General features: G+C 34.4%; 1 protein-coding gene across 1 annotated transcript in view; it reads left to right on the forward strand.

Moving 5' to 3' along the window:
* The window catches only part of LOC145662983 (uncharacterized), an 89033-nt gene extending 80293 nt beyond the window's left edge, over positions 1-8740 (forward strand). The window contains exons 11-12 of the mRNA XM_081729078.1: positions 1921-2141; positions 8635-8740. Of these exons, the coding sequence (XP_081585204.1) occupies positions 1921-2141; positions 8635-8697 (284 nt within the window). The 3' untranslated portion in view covers positions 8698-8740. The remainder of the gene's footprint in view (positions 1-1920; positions 2142-8634) is intronic.
* The last annotated feature ends 11398 nt before the right edge of the window (positions 8741-20138 follow it).

The following is a 20138-nucleotide window of genomic DNA, read 5'->3' on the forward strand; positions in this document are numbered from 1 at the left end:
TATTATTTCTTATATGGTTTCATATAACTTCATTTATTAACATGATATTAAAGGAATGTTACGAAACAAAAATTTCAAATTAAAATTCTATACTCATCATTTAGATGTGTTAATAAATGATGAAAATATTTATTGTTTAAAAAATTATCATTGAACCATGTCAAGTTTGTTACAATCAATTTGAAAATAAAAATTGACATTATTATTATATTTATTTGAATCTGACACTGAAAAGGACAAAAAGTTAATACAAACAGGTGAGAAAAGTTCATAATACATGAAGAGAAAATTTGTATATATATAATATAGGAAAAAGATTGAAAAATAAAATATATAAATTAAGGAAGATTTAATTTCTTTTAAGTGGTAGACTAACTGACCGCTATGTCACCACAGGACAGAGACATAATTAGTTTTATGGATAAATCCATGGTAGGAGTTCAGTTATATTTTACGAGATCTGGCTAAAAGCTAGCGGGACTGCTGTCAAAAGTACGGTTTATTGTAACAAACTTACCAATTGAAGGTGATCCTCTTCAGTATACTCCCCTCCCCTCTCTCTATACACGTTTGGAAACGAAATTTCCATTGTTGGAAGCGGTTGTGGAAATCTTCAGTGTCACCCACTGTCTTGAGCACCGCTACCGTTTTCTGCTTCACCTTTTCCAGTCTGAAAATGAGTTTTCTTGAGGGCGGATTTCACTTTCGGAAAAAGAAAAAAATCGCATAGTGCCAAATTCGGCGACTAAAGTGGGTATTTCAACACTGGAGTCTTCCTAGCTGCCAGAAACTGCTGAACGGTCAAAGCAGTATGCAAAGGAACATCGTTGTGATGCACAATCTATGCATTGTTCTTTCACAAGAAGGGTTTTTTCTTACTCACGCGTTCTCGCAGCTTCACAAAACCTGCTGATAATACTGCTTATTCACTGTCTGACCTGATGGAACCCGTTCAATTAGCAGCACGCCGTTGATATCAAATAAAATGAGCATGACGTTTACTTTCCATTTGCTTTTGCGGACCTTTTTCGCTTGTAGTGATGACGGAGTTTTCAAGTGTATGGATTGCCTTTTCGTTTCAAGATCACACTGAAAGACCCATGTCTCATCACCAGTGACGATATTCCTTAACAAATCCGTTTATTATGTGTCACTTTCACACGTGCTTCAGGAAGTCCTTGTGCTCCTGCGAGAGATTATTTTGGTACCAGTTTAGCGCAAACTTTGCGTATGTTCAAATGGTCCTGCAAAATTGCGCGGACAGACTCTTTATCGATGCCCCACCATGTCTGCTATTATTCGAATGCTGAACCTGCAATGTTTCTGAACAATGTCAGGTCACTTTTGCCACATTTTCCTCTGTTGTTGCGTGACAGGACGACCTGGTCTCTCATAATCATTATCAATGTTCCCCGCTGAAACGTTTGTCCCACTCGAACACTTTCGTAAGTGACATCGTATTATCACCATATGCATCCTACAACAGTTTCACACACTCACTCCGTGATTTCTTTAATTTCACAAGGAAATTCGCGTTAATGCGCTGCTCAATTTTCATATTTGCCATTCTTACGGCAAGACGATTGCTCATCTCTCTCTTCAATCGTTGCTCATAGACTAAACCCGACTAACAGCGGTAACTCATACGTATATATATATATATATATATATATATATATATATATATATATATATATATATATATCATTCTCTTCTTGGATGGTCAAGGTTGCTCTGCGCGCATGTTCTCCCCACTGCTTCACGTATACTACTAACAGAGCTGCCAGTCCCGCTATTTCTTAGTCAAGCCTCGTGTTTTATGATATTTAACCATATTTACTAATTTTAAATATATACCTAATACTATATTTTTCGTTTTCAGATAGAAATACATTATTAACATATTATGTATACTTGCAGGACAATGTGTATTTGGCAAGTTACATTTTCAGCGTGGAGATAAACTGGCTAATACCGAGGCCTGTATTGAATGTGAATGTATAACGCCACCTCATATAACATGTATAAGGAAACGGTGTCCAGAGCCCGAAAGTTACACTCGATGTGTACCAAAATTCGAGGAAGGAAAATGCTGCCCAGAGTATGAATGTTCTGAACGTGAAGAACCCAATCCATGTTCTGTAAGTAGATATGATAGTATATGATGTGATAAATCCGGCAACATCGGATACTTAGAAATGAAAATATTCAGTTTAAGTATAACAATATGTTGAAAAAGGGTAAAAAGGGTTGAATAAGGGTAAAAGGGTAAGCAGAAATTATAATACAATACCAAATACAGTTTGAAGTTGTTAGGGCAAAGTATTTTTTTTCTGTTACAAAGTAATAGAAAAGGATAATATAATGATATATACTAAAGATTATCAAATTTAATGCAACTAAAACGAGAACACTTACCAAATTCCATACAACTAAAAATAGGATATCATTCAGATGGCATTTGAAACAAAATGCTGAAAAAGAAATTAAGACCAAATGTAAACAGGTTTTTCCATCATAAATTCGATCAATTATATGCTAGGTTCTTTCAGAGACAAACATACATACATACATATAGACAGGCAGACAGAAATAGAGAGACAGATAGAGATAGATAAACACACACACACATACACGTTCACACTGCAATGAATGTCAAATATCCCTCATATTCGAAAAATATTCCTTCACTTACTATTAAAGAAAGTCATAGGTACTAACAATGAAAAAGAAAAAAAAAGGACTTGTCTAAAAATTGCAGTTTTGCCTATGTATTGAAGATACTTAAAAAAAAAATATTGCGAACTGATTCGTGAAATAATGATCCATACCCTACACAGAACTCAGTTCCATACCTGTCTAATCTTTTGACCTAATGTAGTAAAGAAAAAAAATATATTATGTTAACAATCAATCTATTTATTTATTCGGCTTAATGTTTACTTTTTCTTTATTCTGTTTATTTCTCACACTGATTCATTCTAACAATGGTGTATAAAGATAGTAACACAAATCCTACTGCTTTTTGAAAGAGATTGTTGGGTTCAAGATGGCGACGGGCTTCTTCACACCTAGAGCGTCATGGTCTTTCAATTTTTGCAATTCTGATTTAGAACATAATTTTACTTTTTGACATACTTTCGTTTTTTACAATCTTTATACTTTATTACATCTTTTTATGTGTTCTGTACCTCTAACCTCCATGAATTTTTACAAATAGTGTTAAAAACATTCTACTTAGACCAGGCGAATTCGTCCAAGTTGGAACGCGCCATTTTATACAATTCTAATTTTTCACAAACCATTTAAAACATATTTAGTGATGCAGTCCACAGAGCTCTAAGTTCGGGACTTCCTTTATAAATCTCCCGCAAGGGAGGTAACTGGAACTGGAACTGGAAGTGGAAGAGATTGCTAAGGAAAGATGAAAGGTTTCTGGGGATAATGGTTCATTATATAATTCCTCAATACTTCTCCACGAGAAAAAAAAAAAAATCATGGGATTGGGGTTTATCCCTCAACATGACAACACTGAACTCAATGCAAACAGTGCGGAACTGAAAGATAAAATAAGCTAAGCCATATGACGTCATCAGCAGTACCAACATCAAAACACAAGATGAGCACTATTTGTTTAAACACGCGATTGGCTCTGTTGCGTTAGCCAATTGGGAAATTATTAAATAACCTTGTTCTGATTATTTTTCTTTGGAAACACGGATATATTACTATACGAAAAGAAGAAAGAAGACTTGTCCTCTTCTCTCTGTACGTTTGATAATCTTGTGTATAGCGAGTTGTTAATCTACAGAAAAGTGGGATTTTGTACAATAGAGAAATGGGGAACTTGTGTATAAGTATTATGAAATAAATGTTTATTCTTCGCATTTCCAAAAACAACTTATTAGTTTACAGTTTCGAAGTAATTTTTCAAGTTTATTGTTCATTAGCAATTTTATAAAGTAGTAGTTTAAAATTTGCGATTCCATCTCTAGTGGTGATTAATATATTAAAAGTACTATAGATGGTGATTACTTCTGATTTTCCAAGTTTGGTTTACCTCCATATTATCGCCTTCCTCTTTCTAGGAGGTAAAAATCCGACAATTTTTCGGGTACCTGATGGCGACCCTAATCATAGTTACAATTAATAGTGACATTTTTTTTTTAAAGTCAACCATGAGACAGTTAAGCAAAGTATGATCTCTCCCACTTTAATACGTCTTTAATTTCGAAAACCTACTCCGGAACATGATTTTGTAACTTGTTACGTATATAAATTCAGCATTCCATATGTTCTTGTCTATTAAATCAAAATGTATTATTAGATGGAAAATAACAATAACACATGCTTTCTCTCCGTTACTACTGTTAGTAAGTTTCTCTATTTCGAAAAAAAAATGTCCTTCATTGACATTTTTTCAACAAACCTTTATTGCAAGTGCGCACTACATTTATAATAAACTTAATCAATCGTCTCATCATTGTATTGTATTGTATTTATTTTGCTTCTTTATCATACTCATGATTCACAGAGTGAATGTATGAATTGGATACGTCAAAGAATAGTGTGTGTATTAATGTTTATACATTTAAATCTTGCATACAACATTTGACTCTTAGCTTAAATAGGAACTTCTATTATATTTTCCATTATTCTAATTTAGATATAAAAATATAAAGCATACATCGTAAATATTACCTTATAGACCATTACATGATAGCTTTCTGTAACCTTTTGAACTGCAGACATTTTAATGACTTCATGTTACTGTTGACTATGTACTTGAGAGATATTCTTCTATCGAATAGAGGGGTCCGCGTTGGCTCAGGGGTAGAAGGTTCACCTCTGGTGTGCGTGGGGTCCCTGGCACGATCCCAACTCGCGCCAAATGGGCTTTGTGATGGACAAACAACATGTGTTTGACTTTTTCCGAGATTCTCCCGTTTCTTCCACTTTCCTCATACTTGAGAGATATTCTACCGAATAGAGGGGCCCGCGGTGGCTCAGGGGTAAAAGGTTCACCTCTGGTGTGTGTGGGTCTCTGACACGATCCCAACTCGCACCAAATGGGCTTTGTTGTGGACAAACAACATGTGTTTGAGTTTTCCCGGGATTCTCCCGTTTCTTCCACTTTTTTCATACTTGAGAGATATTCTTCTACCGAATAGAAGGGCCCGCGGTGGCTCAGGGGTAGAAGGTTCACTTCTGGTGTGTGTGGAGTTCCTGGCACGATCCCAGCTCGCGCCAAGTGGGCTTTGTGGTGGACAAACAACATGTACGTGAGTTTTCCCGGGGTTCTCCCGTTTCTCCCACTTTCTTCATTCCACCATTTCATTCATTTTTTTCGTTACTGTCTCCTTTAGCCCAACTGGCATAACTGTGCAACGTAGAGCTCAAAGATTTCATTTCATTTCATTTTTCTACCTCTTTCAAGTTAAAAAAAAAAAAGAAAAAAAGTTGTAAGCAGAACCTCCTGACAGACACTATTTCATAAAAGCTTTGACATGTGCATGGGGGTCCCTGGTTCGATCTCTGCTCGCGCCAAGTGTAATTTGTGGTAGACAAACACAGTGTGCGTGGGTTTCCTCGGGCTTCTTCCGTTTCCTCCCACTTTCTTAATTTCACATCATCTCTGTCTCCTTTAGCCTAGCAGGCATAATCGTGGGACACAAAACTCAAAAGATTTCATTTCATTTCTTCTTATTTCAAAAGCTTTAACATGTAATCTGTTTGAGTCACCGCATTAGATAATTTTTGATTGTGAATTTTTCTATCTAATGTATTTGGTACCCAAAGACCAAGAAATTTGATAGCTGAAACATCTTATTTTATTTTGTGCGTGGAAACAAATGCACAAAGGCTTCGTGGAGTTTAGTATTGGCTTATTTCTATCTAGCCAATCACTGACGGCAGACATGGTGGTGGTATACTGCATTAAATAGCTTATCATAAATTTCCTTGTTACTAACATATTCGCATCGTCAGCATCCAGAACAATTTTAGTGAAGTTCAAACATCATGGAAAGTTATTTATACATATTATGAACGGAATAGGACCTAAGATAGAATCTTGAGAAACTCTAAATTTGAACTTCTTGGTATCTGAATACCTTGTGTATTGTGTGTGTGGCAATTAATTTCGAACAGTTTGACTCCGATTGAAGGTATAAGATTTAAACCATTCATAAGTACTTCCCCTAATTCCATAATTTATAACTTTTTGGGTAAGATTCCATGATCAAACCTATCAAATGCTAAGATCAGGAATATGCCAGTCGCCTTATTGTTTTATGAATTTAGAATGGAATAGAGAAACGAGCAAAGAACAGTCTCAGTAGACATATTTGTTCTAAAGCCATTTCGAGCAGTACCGATTAAGTTAAAAGTATTAAGGAAGCTAACTAGTATTTACCTAAGTTTCCAAAAACTTTGGAGAAGGTAAATAGATGCAATATTAGTCTGTAGTTTGACATATCATCTTTCTTGCCAATTTTACATAAGGGTTGAACAACTTCTGACTTAAATGGCTCAGGAGAAACGCCAGCACTAAATGAGCTTATTTTCGTGTGCCTTAAATCAACATTTACTAACAGGTTTGTTCTAAATAGCAAATATATATAAACGGAAGTTGACTATATTTTGTGACTTCATATCTTTTGAACCACCTGACCGATCTCGCTCAAATTTTTAACATAGATGAGGTTCGGGCCTGGGGTGGTTTTTTATTATTTCACTTTGAAGGTGCATCTTGGGAGACGAGGGGAAGATATATCGAAAGTGACCGATATTAGTATCGAATCCATGGTTTTCGAGGTCGCTGAGAACAGTGACACTTCCGATGCTGTATAAATCCAAATTCAGACCCGCGACTTGGGAGAAAGGGAAGATATATAAAAAATGATCGAAAATGACCGATATCAGAGAGCGCCTCAGTAGTAGTAAAAAGTGACTGACTAACGGAACTTGTTATTAATTTTTCTTAATTTAACCCAGCGAAGCGAGTACTTGACGCTAGTATATATATTTACTAAAATGTAACTAAGTCAGCCCAACTTCGATGTCTAAATGTAGCTTTATCAAAGACTAAAGCCCAAGTGATTTAGTCACTATCGATGATAATAAAAGTGCGAAGTTTCTAAAGTTGAATTATTGATTCCAAACGTTATGAAAGAAAGCATAATTTGGTATATAATTTTTCTTTAGTTTCGTACAGTACGTTTCTTTAGCTCCTTACCTTTGACTTATTTATTCTGTACTTTTTTTTTTTTTTTTTTTTTATTGAGACAAAAATTAGTTCTCGTTTTTATCATTATATAATAGCTACTGCGAGTCCCATACGTAGTATATTCCTTTGAAACTCACCGGAAACGAAAGACACAGGTAGTGCTGGCAGAAATAAGTTTGCTTTAACTATCCACTCAAGAAAAATGCGAGGTGAATTGTGGCGTTCTTGATTATGATTAAAAAAAAGTTAACTGATTGGAAATAGTGACTTATTAGCTTTATCTCTGTGTCTCATAAATAGTATCTGTTTATCTCTGTGAATAATTTCGAGTCTCGCTGGATTCTTTTTCAAACTTGCTGCGGCCACAAACTTAAATTACAAAAGGACAAAATCATCTGAGAAACAATAACTTGAACCTTACTCATAATTCTTCCACTATTTACCTAAGAAATCCTAGTCGAATTTTTCATCTAACTTCCCCTATTTCAGTGTTGAAAGATAAAAAACGTGGTTGCCCTTTTATTAATACATATCTGTGATTAATATTTATTGTTTATTTCCACAAATCATTATCTTTTTCACGTAAATGTTTATAAAACACATGTAAACACGTAGCGAATTCAGCTTTTCAAAATCAACTACGATTTTTTAAGGAAAATAATGGAAGAAGTATGAATAATAATCAAGTTATTGTTTCTCAGATGATTCTCCGTTTTTATAATTTCTATAGGGTAACAAAGTTAGAAATAAAATAAATTCAAGTTTGCAGTCGTAGCAAATGTTGAAAAGAGACCCTGCGACGACTGAAATTATTCACAAAAATCAACAGATGTCATTTATGAGATATCTTGTGTAGTAACCTTATAAGTTATTAATATGTATCCTATACATCCGTCAGCAGGTATGACTAGAGACAGATAGATACAGTGTTTGGGATAAGGTGCTATAAAATAATATGAATCCAACATGGCAGTGCATGAAAAATGATATGCAGATGTTAATACGGATAATACGCATAAATATTGTCAGTAACATATGAATAACTTACTAAATTCCTACTATATTATTCCGATAGTGTTAACATTATCGAAAGTCATGCAAGAGGGGAGTTGAAGGAGAAACAAAATGCCATGTTAAGATTTTATAACATTTCGATCGGAAGAGGCATCAATCTATCTCCAAACATTGTTTTTACCAAAATTAGAATTCTAAAATGACATCATGTAGGAAGCTTGACTCTGCTTTTATTGCTTACATTTGTAAACATTGAAGTCTTGTAATTTTACACATTAAGTTATGAGACTGTCTTAACTTATTCCACCGTTAGACTACTTATACGTGTATTTAAAATTTTAGAAAAATAGCATATAGTAGATTATTTATATTGAATATAATTTATCTTAAAGGAACTAGACTGTCCAGGATCTAAATGTGAAATAAATGAACATGGAATGGCTATGTGCGTGTAAATAGGCTAATGTATCTGTTCCAAGATACAAAATCTCAACAAAGGTAAGTTACTATAATGTTTTCAGAGTAAGCTAAAAGTATTACGTGCGTGTAATCCAATACAATATCTGATGTTTCCATAATTTTAAGGACAGTTTGTTCTTGATTTCTTCAATTTGACTTGGTTATTTATGTGCAAGGTCTTGGATACTTCGGGTTCAAATCTGATATATAAATCTGTTTCTGAACTTCATAGGATAGGTTTGAGGAAAAAGTTAACAAAGAAAACGAACACTCATAAAAAAACTACATGCACTAAAACATTGTATGATGAAAGGGTTTCATTCTTTAAACTGTATTTAACATGAACATTTAACTTCATTTGTTACAAAATACTAAAACATACGACAATTATCACATACAGAAGTTGTTTCTTTCTAAACTGGCAGTATGTGAATAATTTAGAATTATTCTCTACTAAATAATAATAATAATAATAATAATGCGATACCGATAATAATAATAATACGAGACCTAAAAACAATATACCTATTAACAGAAGAAATTACTTTTTGTACAAGTTGTTTGTCTATTGTGATAGATTCATGCACTCAAAGCTTAATTTATGATAAGTGTCTTGAGATAACCATGAATTTGATAGTTCAATCCCGCTGCTCATCTCATCCAAATAAAGATATATCATGATGATTTTATACAAAGGCTTGAAAGTTTTTTTTTTTTTTTTTTAAGAATAAACATCTTTTTGTTTATTTTGTAATTAACTGAAAATAAATTCCCTGCACATTATCCGATCAGTTGAGTGTGTTACAATATTACAATAAACTAACAATAATCCATTCTTTTATGGACATTTTATCAGTGTATCTTCTTTTTTTGCGGTATTTGGTCGAAAAAATACACTGATTAATATTTGTGTCTAACAATTTAAGGAACTAAATTTACCCATGATTACAAATATGCACTTGAACCAAGGATAACTGCTAGCTCCAGTTCGCGTTTAGCGTTCTGATTGGCTTCCTGTCCATGACGTCATGTGGAGGGATTTTTGCCCATCTTGAAACACTATACCAACTAGCGTAATTGCGTATAAAGTATTTCACTTGTTCTCTTGAACGATACCTCGTTATACCCAAGGATGTTATAAAATAGAGGATTTACTCATATGTACGAGGGAGGATCAAAAAAGTAATGCCTCCTGTGTCACAAAAAATGTATTAATGAACATAGAACAAGACAAGCTATGACAGAGCATAGCCTGAACTGTTCACTACAGGATCCTACCCTTCAACATAGTCTCCATGAATTTGAACACATTTACGCCATCTTTGAATCCAGGCGTCAAAACCTTTTTGGAAAAATTCAGGAGGTTGCTTTGTGACCCATGATTTTACAGCTGTTTTAATTTCATCCAAATCATTGAATCGGCAACCACGTAGATGTTCTTTTAAAGGGCCAAACAGATACAAGTAAACACAAGGATTGCACTTTGCTCTCAGGGTCATACAGGTATGCCCACGTCTCATCTCCAGTGACCACATTTTTGAAGAAGTCTTGATTTTCAACTGCAAATGCGTCCAGGAGCTCTTGACAAATGTCCTCTCGCCTCCTCCGATTATCAACAGCCAATTGCTTAGGTAACCATTTAGCACACACTTTGTGATATCTCAAGTCAGCAATTGTCCTTTGGGCAGAGCCATACGAGACATTCAATGCATCAGCAACACTCTGCGCCTGTCTCCTCGAATCAACTCCTCAGCACGTTCTGGATTTGCATCTGATCGATGTTGTCGGCCGGCCGCTTCTTGGTTTATCAGCGATTTCTGTTTCTCCGTTGCTAAACTTCTTCACCCAATGCCGTACATCGCTAATATCCATTACTGCAGCCCCATAAACATTCTTCAAGCGCATATGGATTTCCTTAGGTGGATAACCTTCTTTCGCCAAAAATTCGATGACGACTCTTTCTTTTAGCTTCAGATCCATGGTTCTAATAACTCTCAATCTGAAAAAGAAAAGACTACATTAGTGGAGGAAGGCTACCTCTATAACGTCATGCATAGATAAGTCAGTAGCTGTAATAGCACAAAAAAAAAAAAAAAAATATATATATATATATATATATATATAATGAGGGAGGCATTACTTTTTGATCCTTTCTCGTAGTTTCATCCTATTAGCTGAATGAAGCCAAAAAAACAATTTAGCATTGGCATGTCTGATTGGCTATTCTCTCGTTTCCGCCATATATGTTGGCTCAAAACATTGAGATCTTCAGTCATTTATTTTTATTTAAGTCGTTGCTTCACATTTAAATTTTACTCTGGTTACATGCTGCACGTATGAGTGTACAAATAGGAGTGAGAAGAAATTACACGGAATAACCTGTCACAAGTAAGAAAATCACCAATCATAGGATACGTATGGCTTCACAATTTTGTGGTATGGGCAGATCATCTATTTTATAACATCCTTGCCGATATCTCCACGTGACGTCACCGACCGCAAAGTATCCTGGGAAAAATGAGAGCAGAAAGGCTGAATCGAGAGTCCCCTGCACTTCAATTAATTTAGTATATGTCTGTTATTTATTAATTGCCGACATTGTCAATGGAATAATAAATTTCATCATCATCATCATCGTCTTCGCCTATCTTCTTCAGCAGCGTTTTCTGAAAGCATCTACAGCAAACTCATCACATCACTTAGAATGCATTTTTGTGCTGTAGAAATTTTACCGAAAACGTTTTGTTTTTCTAGTAATAAGAATATATATATATATATATATATATATATATATATATATATATATATATATATATATATATTTGAACTTTCACACAGAGTCACTCTTGAACTTTCCTTCATATTACTGAAAACTTTCCTGGATGGTGCAGATGTACTATACGGTTGTGATCTTTAGACTATAAACAGTGGTGTGCTGATTTTCTACTTATGAATTGAACTAGTGGAAAGTAGAAGATACTTTCACTAAAATATCTAGTGAAAGCGTGTACACAAATTATATTGTGTGAAGAATGACAGTAATAACATTTTTTGAATGCATCACGTTATTTACAAGTAGAAGATTAGCAATATTTATAGTCTTAAAGTGACAATTGTGGAGTACATCTGTACTATCCAAGAAAATTTTGCGTAATATCAAGAAACGTTTCAGAACGATTCTATGAACGTTGAAATTTCCGAGTACAACTTTTTTTTTTCTACTGAAAACACCAAGACATTTGTATATATATTTTTGTTATTAGAAAATTTTTTTTAAAAGATACTTTTATACTGCACGACGGGTGCTATGCGATATGATATGTTTGCTGTAGATGTTTTAAGAAAACGCCGCTGGAAAGATGGGAGTTTCTATTGAAAATTTCGGTTTATATCAAGATTAGTCCAACTTCTAAAATTCAGCATCAACATGCAAAAGCAGCTTGATCAATTTGCATCCTCGAAAGGTTTTTCTTTTTTCTTAAAAAAAAAAAAAAAAAAAGTATAACCTATGAAATTGAGACTTCAATGAAAGAAGTAATCGTTTCAAATTACAACATTCTATGCCTATTTATTGGTACTATTTATACTAACTGATTCAATAAGGAAATCCATTTAATAGAATTTGATGTCAAAAGTGTTTTATTTGATAATTGCAAATACGGTATTGATAATTGCAATACTGTAATTACTAACAGCTTTTAATTAAATCTATCTTTAATTTCAGAATTAAAAAAAAAGTGACATCGTAGATTTGGTATAAAGTACCTGCATCAACGAATTTGTATCATGCTATGCTGTGATACATAGTTTATACTTGCTTTAACCGTTATACTGCTTTGCTTAGTATTGTATTTTTACGTTGTTCAACATTATGCAGTGATCTAGAAGAGGAATTTCAAAGTGAGCCGTAAGACATTAACGCCATTCAATTGAGTCGACCTTTGCCTAATATATTTGTTAAATAATAATAATGCCGTCAAGGTGTAAAATATATAAATACTGTACAGGGATGTGTGTAAATGTTTTGTGCAAGACTGGACTTTGTAAAGGAAATTTTTAAATAAAGACTTATTGTGACCATCAGCTTTTAATATATATTGCTTAAATTTTTGTTTCTTTCCCCTTTATATTTCACTGCTGGCCATTAAAACTGCAGAATCGTTCGCTATATCAATCAATTGTTTGTTGCATTTTTGCGTTACGTTGTAATGGCAGATTTACATCATACATTTACAATGAGGCCTCTAGTGTAGGTATTCATTTGGTGCCCACCTGCGTGAATGTTCTCCGCTTTATTTTTCAATAATATAAAATTTTCTAAAATTTTAACACTGGAAATAAGACTTACTTTGTGTCGCAAACGTAATTTTGCCAGATCTCCATGGCCCAGGTTTGTAAAACGTTCTACGGGTCTACGGGCTTAATTATTAAATTGCAGGGTTGGCAAAAACCATGGTTTTTATTGAAAAAACCAAAAAACCAAGTTTTTTTGTTTAAACCCGGTTTTTTTTGGTTTAAACCAGGTGTTTTTGGTTTAAATAATTTACTCTTTGTATTTATATTAAATGTGGACAGAAATTAGTTTGTTTCGCCTTGGTGTTATTATGCAACAACAAGGTTATGCTAGAAGGGGTCACATAATCTTAAAGCGGAATCCAAACCGCTTCTCGTCTTACATCCAAGAGAAATTGTCCATTTGGACATGAAACCGGGACTAATTGATCCCAAATGCGATTGCCGACTCACTCACGAAGGACTCCTGATAAAAATACGTTATACTGATCTTTACATAGGTCTACTTGTTAATATAATTGTCAAAAGTCATATCAGAAAGACAAAAAGATAAACAGTTACACAAGTAAAAACATTGTACAGAATTATATAAATCGGGAAACTCTCGCGTTAGCCATTGGGAAAACCCTGTTATTACTTTAAATGTATTTGTATGTAAAATTTTAAGGTCAATGTATTATAATCACCACGCTAAAACTGAGGTATTAAATTACAAATTTGGTATGTAGATATCATTCAATAAAATTAAAACCAAGTCAAATCCAAGCTGATGTTGGAAGCTACGTAGGCAGTTGATAAATTTTGCCAATTTCTATCAATATATTTAAGCAACTTTGGCTTCTTTATAAAACAACAGGCATTCATTCAAGTAGAAATATGTAACTTGATTCATTTCGTATGTCACGAAGAAGACTTTTGCTTAGAGGGACACCTCGAATCGCTACTTGGTTTACACTTGAAAGATGGGTTGTGGTTCGACCGAGAATTGAACACGGGACCCCTTGATTAAAAGGTGAAAGTAGATAAACGTAATGCGGATGGTTTGATATGTGGAAACGTCACCATGAAGTTCACACTATTTAAAGCATTTTTCGTTCTTTGTTTTTTGGTTTAAACCACCTTGGTTTAAACCAGCCAACCCTGTTAAAATGCCTATAATTAATTATCTATGCCAATAGTTTTGCTTGGGTTTTTTTTTTTTTTTTTTTTTTTTTTGTTATTTACGATTATTTTTTGTCGTAACAATTGACTGGGTTTAAATTCCTTTTATTGTTGCTTCTGTACTATCACTTGGCACCAACACTGGTTTCATTAATAATAAGGATTAATAATAATTGTAAAGTATGAAGTTCGTTTTTCGAGAAAATATGTGCACCAAAATGGTAAAAATGATGTATTTTTCTCGTTATATTAATCTGTAATACTGCTTCGAACAAGGAGTGTTCACAGATGGTTATAATATTGTTATTAGTTGCAATGTGATGATGACATTTTTGGTAAACATACTTTGATCTTTTGGCTACACAACCATGTGACTCAGTGTAGTCTCTATTTGCTGTGACACATCTCGTCCAACGTGTTCTTTCCATGCTTTGAATTCACTTTGATAAATTCAGATGACTGACTTTTACATTTCACACAAGAAATGAGAGCCTTGTTACTATCGAACGCTTTTCCTCGCAAGTAGGCTTTCAGACAATGAAACAGGAAGAAAGCCAAAGGAGTCAAGTCCGGATTGTAGGAAGGCTGAGGGACGACTTCCCACCCCATTTTCATGACTTTCTGTTGTCATCATGGTTACGTGAGGCTTGGCATTATGATGATGGAATTTGGTGATCTTACCTTGCAACTCTGGTTCTTGTCTGGATAGCACGTTGTACCTTATCTAGTGACGAACAATAACGCTTCTTGATAATTGTGGAGCTACGTTCTAAGAAGTTTTGGTCACATCGCTCACTGCACTTGATGGCCTACCACATCTTGGTTTGCCCAAAAGAATGAAATCATTATCTCTAAACCGCTGCAACCAATGTTGGATACTGGCGCGGTCCCGTGTATGATCCTCGTAAACAGGAAGCAACTTCATATGAATTGATGTGGCTGGTTCTCCACCGGTTTTGAACAGGAATTCCATTACCGACCGTTGTCGGATCCTGACGTCTACTTCAGTGTCCATTATTGGGGCCGCGGTGGCTCAGTGGTAGAGCATTCACCTCTGGTGTATGGCGTCCCTGGTTCGATCCCAGTTCGTGCCAAATGAAGTTTGTGGTGAACCATGTGCGTTTTTTTTGTCCCGTTTACTCCCACTTTCTTCATTCCACCATTTCATTCATTTCTCATCATCACCGTCTCCTTTAGCCTCGCCGGCATAACCGTGGGACGTAAAACAAAGATTTCATTTCAGTGTTCACTGTGGTTTAGCCTACCTGTGAACAATAAGAAACAATTATTACCATTTTGAAACCAAAGAATTAAAGTATGTTCACTTAAAATGTCATATCATATTTCAACTAATAAAAATATTATACCCACCTGTGCAAAACTTTTGAACGTCCTTTGTGTAAAGGAAGATTTATGATCTGATGATAGAAGCAATATCAGCAGCATTGTGATGGTCGTAATTTGTGTTTAGATGAATTTGAGTAAACCTGTGAGTTTTTCGACTAAACGGTTCCGGAAAAGCAGGATTTCTTCTTCTGCAGCGAAGAACTTAAAAAAAAAAAGAAAAAAAGGTAGGCGTCTATAATTACTAACGTTTGTATTATTTTTTTATTTTGATACAACATAAGTTTGGTAAATGGTAGTGTTAGTAGAAAGTGATAGTGTTTTAAACGTGTTAGAAGTAACGGTGGTAATGACCTGAAAAGAATTTTCAGTTTGGAATGTGTATCCACAATTACACAAATGGAGCTGGTACCCAGGCTTGCCTTCACTTCAGTCTGGCAAACCTACAAGGCATCTCTGAAAAGTATCCAAACTTCTTCGTTTTTGGGAAAACTACATGGTGCAGGTAGACCACACTGTGCGTCGAGAAAGGGTAGTTCATGATTTTAGCCAGCACGTGGCGTTGCTTTCACTTGCATTTGTTGTTGTGGAGGAGAAGTTATATTGGATCCTCTTGGTCTCGATCTAAGAGGATGAAAACGTGGGTGTAAGGGTAAGACGGAAAAACGAAGGCACACGCATCGAAGCTCGCCAAAGCCTAGGAATGCTTTCACGCGTACTAGGGCAAAGTAATATTGATCGTGTTATTCGACTTGCCGTGGTATTATGGATCATGAGTATGCAAAAGGACGTGCAGTCACAAAGGACTACTCTTTGAACAAAGGCTTTGTTATGAACGTGACGCGCTTCTTTAAAAATAGCCAGTTTTGTGGAGCTCGGAAGCTGACCAACTGCACCAGAATAATGCCCTCATTTATGTGGGTCATGTGATTGTCCTTTTCGGCACAGAACGACATTCTGAAGGTTCATTAAGCTTTCTACGATCCGGACATAGCCCTATGCAACTTTCGGCTATTTCTAAAAATCAGAAGGCACCTGAAAAAACAAAAAGCACTTTGCCACCTTAAGAGAATATTTAGCGCAACAAAACGGCTGCCTTAACAACACATCCTGAGGAGGGGTTCGACCACTGAACTCAGTGTGTGGAAGCAGGAGGAAACTAGCTTGCAGGGGATTAGAGCGACAAATACACCAGATGAGTGTATTTCTGTTCCGAGACCATGATGTGATACTTTTCAGACAGGTCTTGTAAGTATGAATATATATATATATACGTTGTAGAATGTTATAACCTCGGTAATCACCTATAATTTCCTTCTTACTTGTTTCACTTATTGCAAATAGTGATTTGAAACCATACTTGTCCTTCAGAGTTGTCAATCTAATTTTTGCTTATTTTCTTGTATATCTAATCCTTAAATGAAGTTAATAAATAGTTTATGTTAAAACATACCTGTATATAAACTGACATTGCATTAATAACATCTAATTTCTTCTATCACAAACGTAATGCATAATTTGCGGAGGAATAACTTCGATTCCCGGTGGGAATACTCGGCCGAAAAACGTGTAGAAACTTTCTCAGGCCAGCTATCCAGAGCGAGGTTTCCATCATTCACACCAGGGCAAATGCCGGGATGGTACCTAACTTAATGGTCCTAGACTGCTTCCTTCCTTTCCGATTTCTTTCTTTCTTCTCCAATTCCTTGGGTAGTGTGATCGCCGAGGAACGTCATCTCTCATACATGACGGGCTAACATGGCCAGAGCTGCTGAAAGCTCCGAAACCTAATTTTTAACTCTGTTCTCTGGAGGAATAACAAAAAAGTTGCTCTTTTCTTTCTTCATAACCTCAATGGAAGTTTTACGTCTTTAGGTACATACCTAGATCCTAGTCTACTATTTTTTTTTAATTAACAATCGTTTTATAATATAATAAATTCAGTGTAAGAATTGATGAAAATGATAGATGGTTCAGTAGCTCATATCACATAATTCTTATAAACACACATTTTTTCTTTTCTTTGGTTTCTACAAAATGCTCATTGTCAAAATTGTCCTGATTTGAATACCTTTCATAGGAGATGTAAGCGATTCAACATAATCATTGTAACGGCTAAAACACTCCTAAATGTAAAACTTAAAAGATGGACTTGTCTCTTACATATTCACTCTTGAACTGATAGGTGAAATGAATGTAAAACTGCCATAGCGCGCCTATATAATTGTTCTTAATGGAGCTTATTGTATAAAGTTATACGTTCTTTGTCTCCGAAATAACCTTACGAATTGCATTCTGATATGTGTACAACTCTAGGACTTATTCAGCCACTAAGACAACGCCATTACATTTGAGAGAATTCTTGGTACCACTGTCACAGATCTGGCTATTTACGTAAAGCCTGAAGAATTAATACATATTTTCGTTTTTAGTAACTCTTCTCGGGGTGTCAGTTTCAACTCAACCCTTTTCAAGAACAAAACAGTTATTCAACAAAGCGATTTCTCGTAGCCACAACAGCCGATCAGGAGCCAGCATTCCTCAGCCAATCACAAGCCCCCCATTTATGGCTCTGCCTCTAAATAGTCGCTATATATACATGCTCAAGTCTTCGGTCCCTTCATTAGAATCCCTGAAGATGAATGCGATGTCTGCATTCGAAACGTCGGATGTCAATACATTCACCTGTCTAATACCCCGAGAAGAGTTAACTAAAATCACGTCGTCAGAAAAAATTCAATTCTTTATTCATATTTTCGTTATTGTAGATATTTAATACTGATTTTTTTTTTTTTTAATCGTGAATTTATCAGACAAGAACAACCATCAGCCACAGAACACTCAATTAGAAATAAAATGACAGTATTCTTTTGGAACATAATATTTAATAATTCTAATGTATGTTACAAAAAGTAGTACCAATGCTTAAAGCGTAACATTTACTCAAATTGCTATGAAATAATAGCTGCCATGGTTCTTTCTCACACATTCATACAATGATGATCTCTTTGCTTTAGTTCAGTTGATCATTTTTTTTCTTTCCCTTTACAAGCGGATACATTTAAACACTGAACATTCATTACATCGAAACATTGAAGTTGTGTTCATTGTCATAGAAAATTGTGTTAGAGTAATAGACAGTAAGAGCCAAATTATTAATTGCATTATGTTCACATTATTTAAACATCTGTACCGCTCAACTTCACAATGGAAAGCTTTATTTTTAGACCTCATTACATTATGATAATGCTTGATTATCATCAGTCCATTTTCTTACATACATTTTTCTAATGTATTCATACGGAACAAATATCCGTGTGAGTATATAGGTTACACTCACACGATTTTGATGCGCTAAAGAAATTACTTTGAGGCAACGCGTTTAAAGAACTTTTCTCTTTATATCAAAATATAAGTGTATATATATATGTGTGAACTTATTTCTTCAATAAGTGTATTTTTTCACCAGTCTTAAGATAATCCAGTAAGATATTATTCCCTAAACCTGCCTTTTTCTTTCATCCCTTTTTTGTTACAATAACTTAAAAACATTTGACAAAGCGAACTCTCGATTATCTACCTTAATGATTGATATGTCGACTGCAGTTTACGAAAATTGAAGATAATCCTCAACACACATTTTTTCTTCCTTTTCTTTGTTTTTTACTTAAAAGAGATTTTCGTCAATAGTGAATCCAATGTAAATGGAAACTGTCCTCTAAAACATTTTGCAGAATAACAGTCCACAGTTAATTATGGTCTAAGAAATCAATAAATTAAGGAAGAGCCCGTTATCAGCCCTGTAAATACAGTTTCTGGTGCAGGAACTATGCACTGGGATATGGCAGAATCTTTTCAAAATAATAAAACTGTTAACTGGAATATATTTTAATGTAAAAAGATTATAAATGCACAAGTTGCGCCCTCGAGTAAGATTGGCCTAGCTCAAAATTGGTTTTAAATTGTTACCAATTTTTAATATGTAATAACTGTAATTTGTATATATTTAGGAAAAGATTCCTATACAATAATTGATGCTATACATATATATAAATTTACAATTCTCAAAAAAAGAGTTTCTTTATATACAGATTTTTTTCTTTGTTTACCTGTAAAAATTGATAGTTTAGAGGCAGCACGGTCTTATTCTGGGCGCGAGTTATTCTAGAATATACATGTGAATTTCTGGCGTAGGGGAACGGAAAGAAGGCGTATCATTGATGCTCCTTCGTTTCTGAATAAAGTCTTATTTCAATATTGAATAAAAATACTGATGGATAATTTAGTTAGGAAATTTTACTTTTGATTTATCATGATAATGGGATTCTCTAGAAGTATGAAGACGTTCATCGATTATCTTTTGAAAAGTTGTGAGTTTCCAGGTTGTGTAACTAAACCAATAATAATAATAATAATAATAATAATAATAATAATAATAATAATAATAATAATAATAATAATAATAATAATAATAATAATAATAAAATAATATTCTTTAGCTTTGATAGAGAAACTTTATTCTTACCAATGCTAAAATGGTAGCCCAAAATAGTGACCCAATTTTATTCCATTTATTATTAGTACTAGTATTATAGTTTTTCTTTCTTCTATATGAAAATATCCGTATAATCAGTGCGGA

Source organism: Thermobia domestica, chromosome 10 (genome assembly GCF_964235325.1).
Source record: "Thermobia domestica chromosome 10, izTheDome1.hap1.1, whole genome shotgun sequence".
In the NCBI taxonomy this organism is placed as follows: domain Eukaryota; kingdom Metazoa; phylum Arthropoda; class Insecta; order Zygentoma; family Lepismatidae; genus Thermobia; species Thermobia domestica.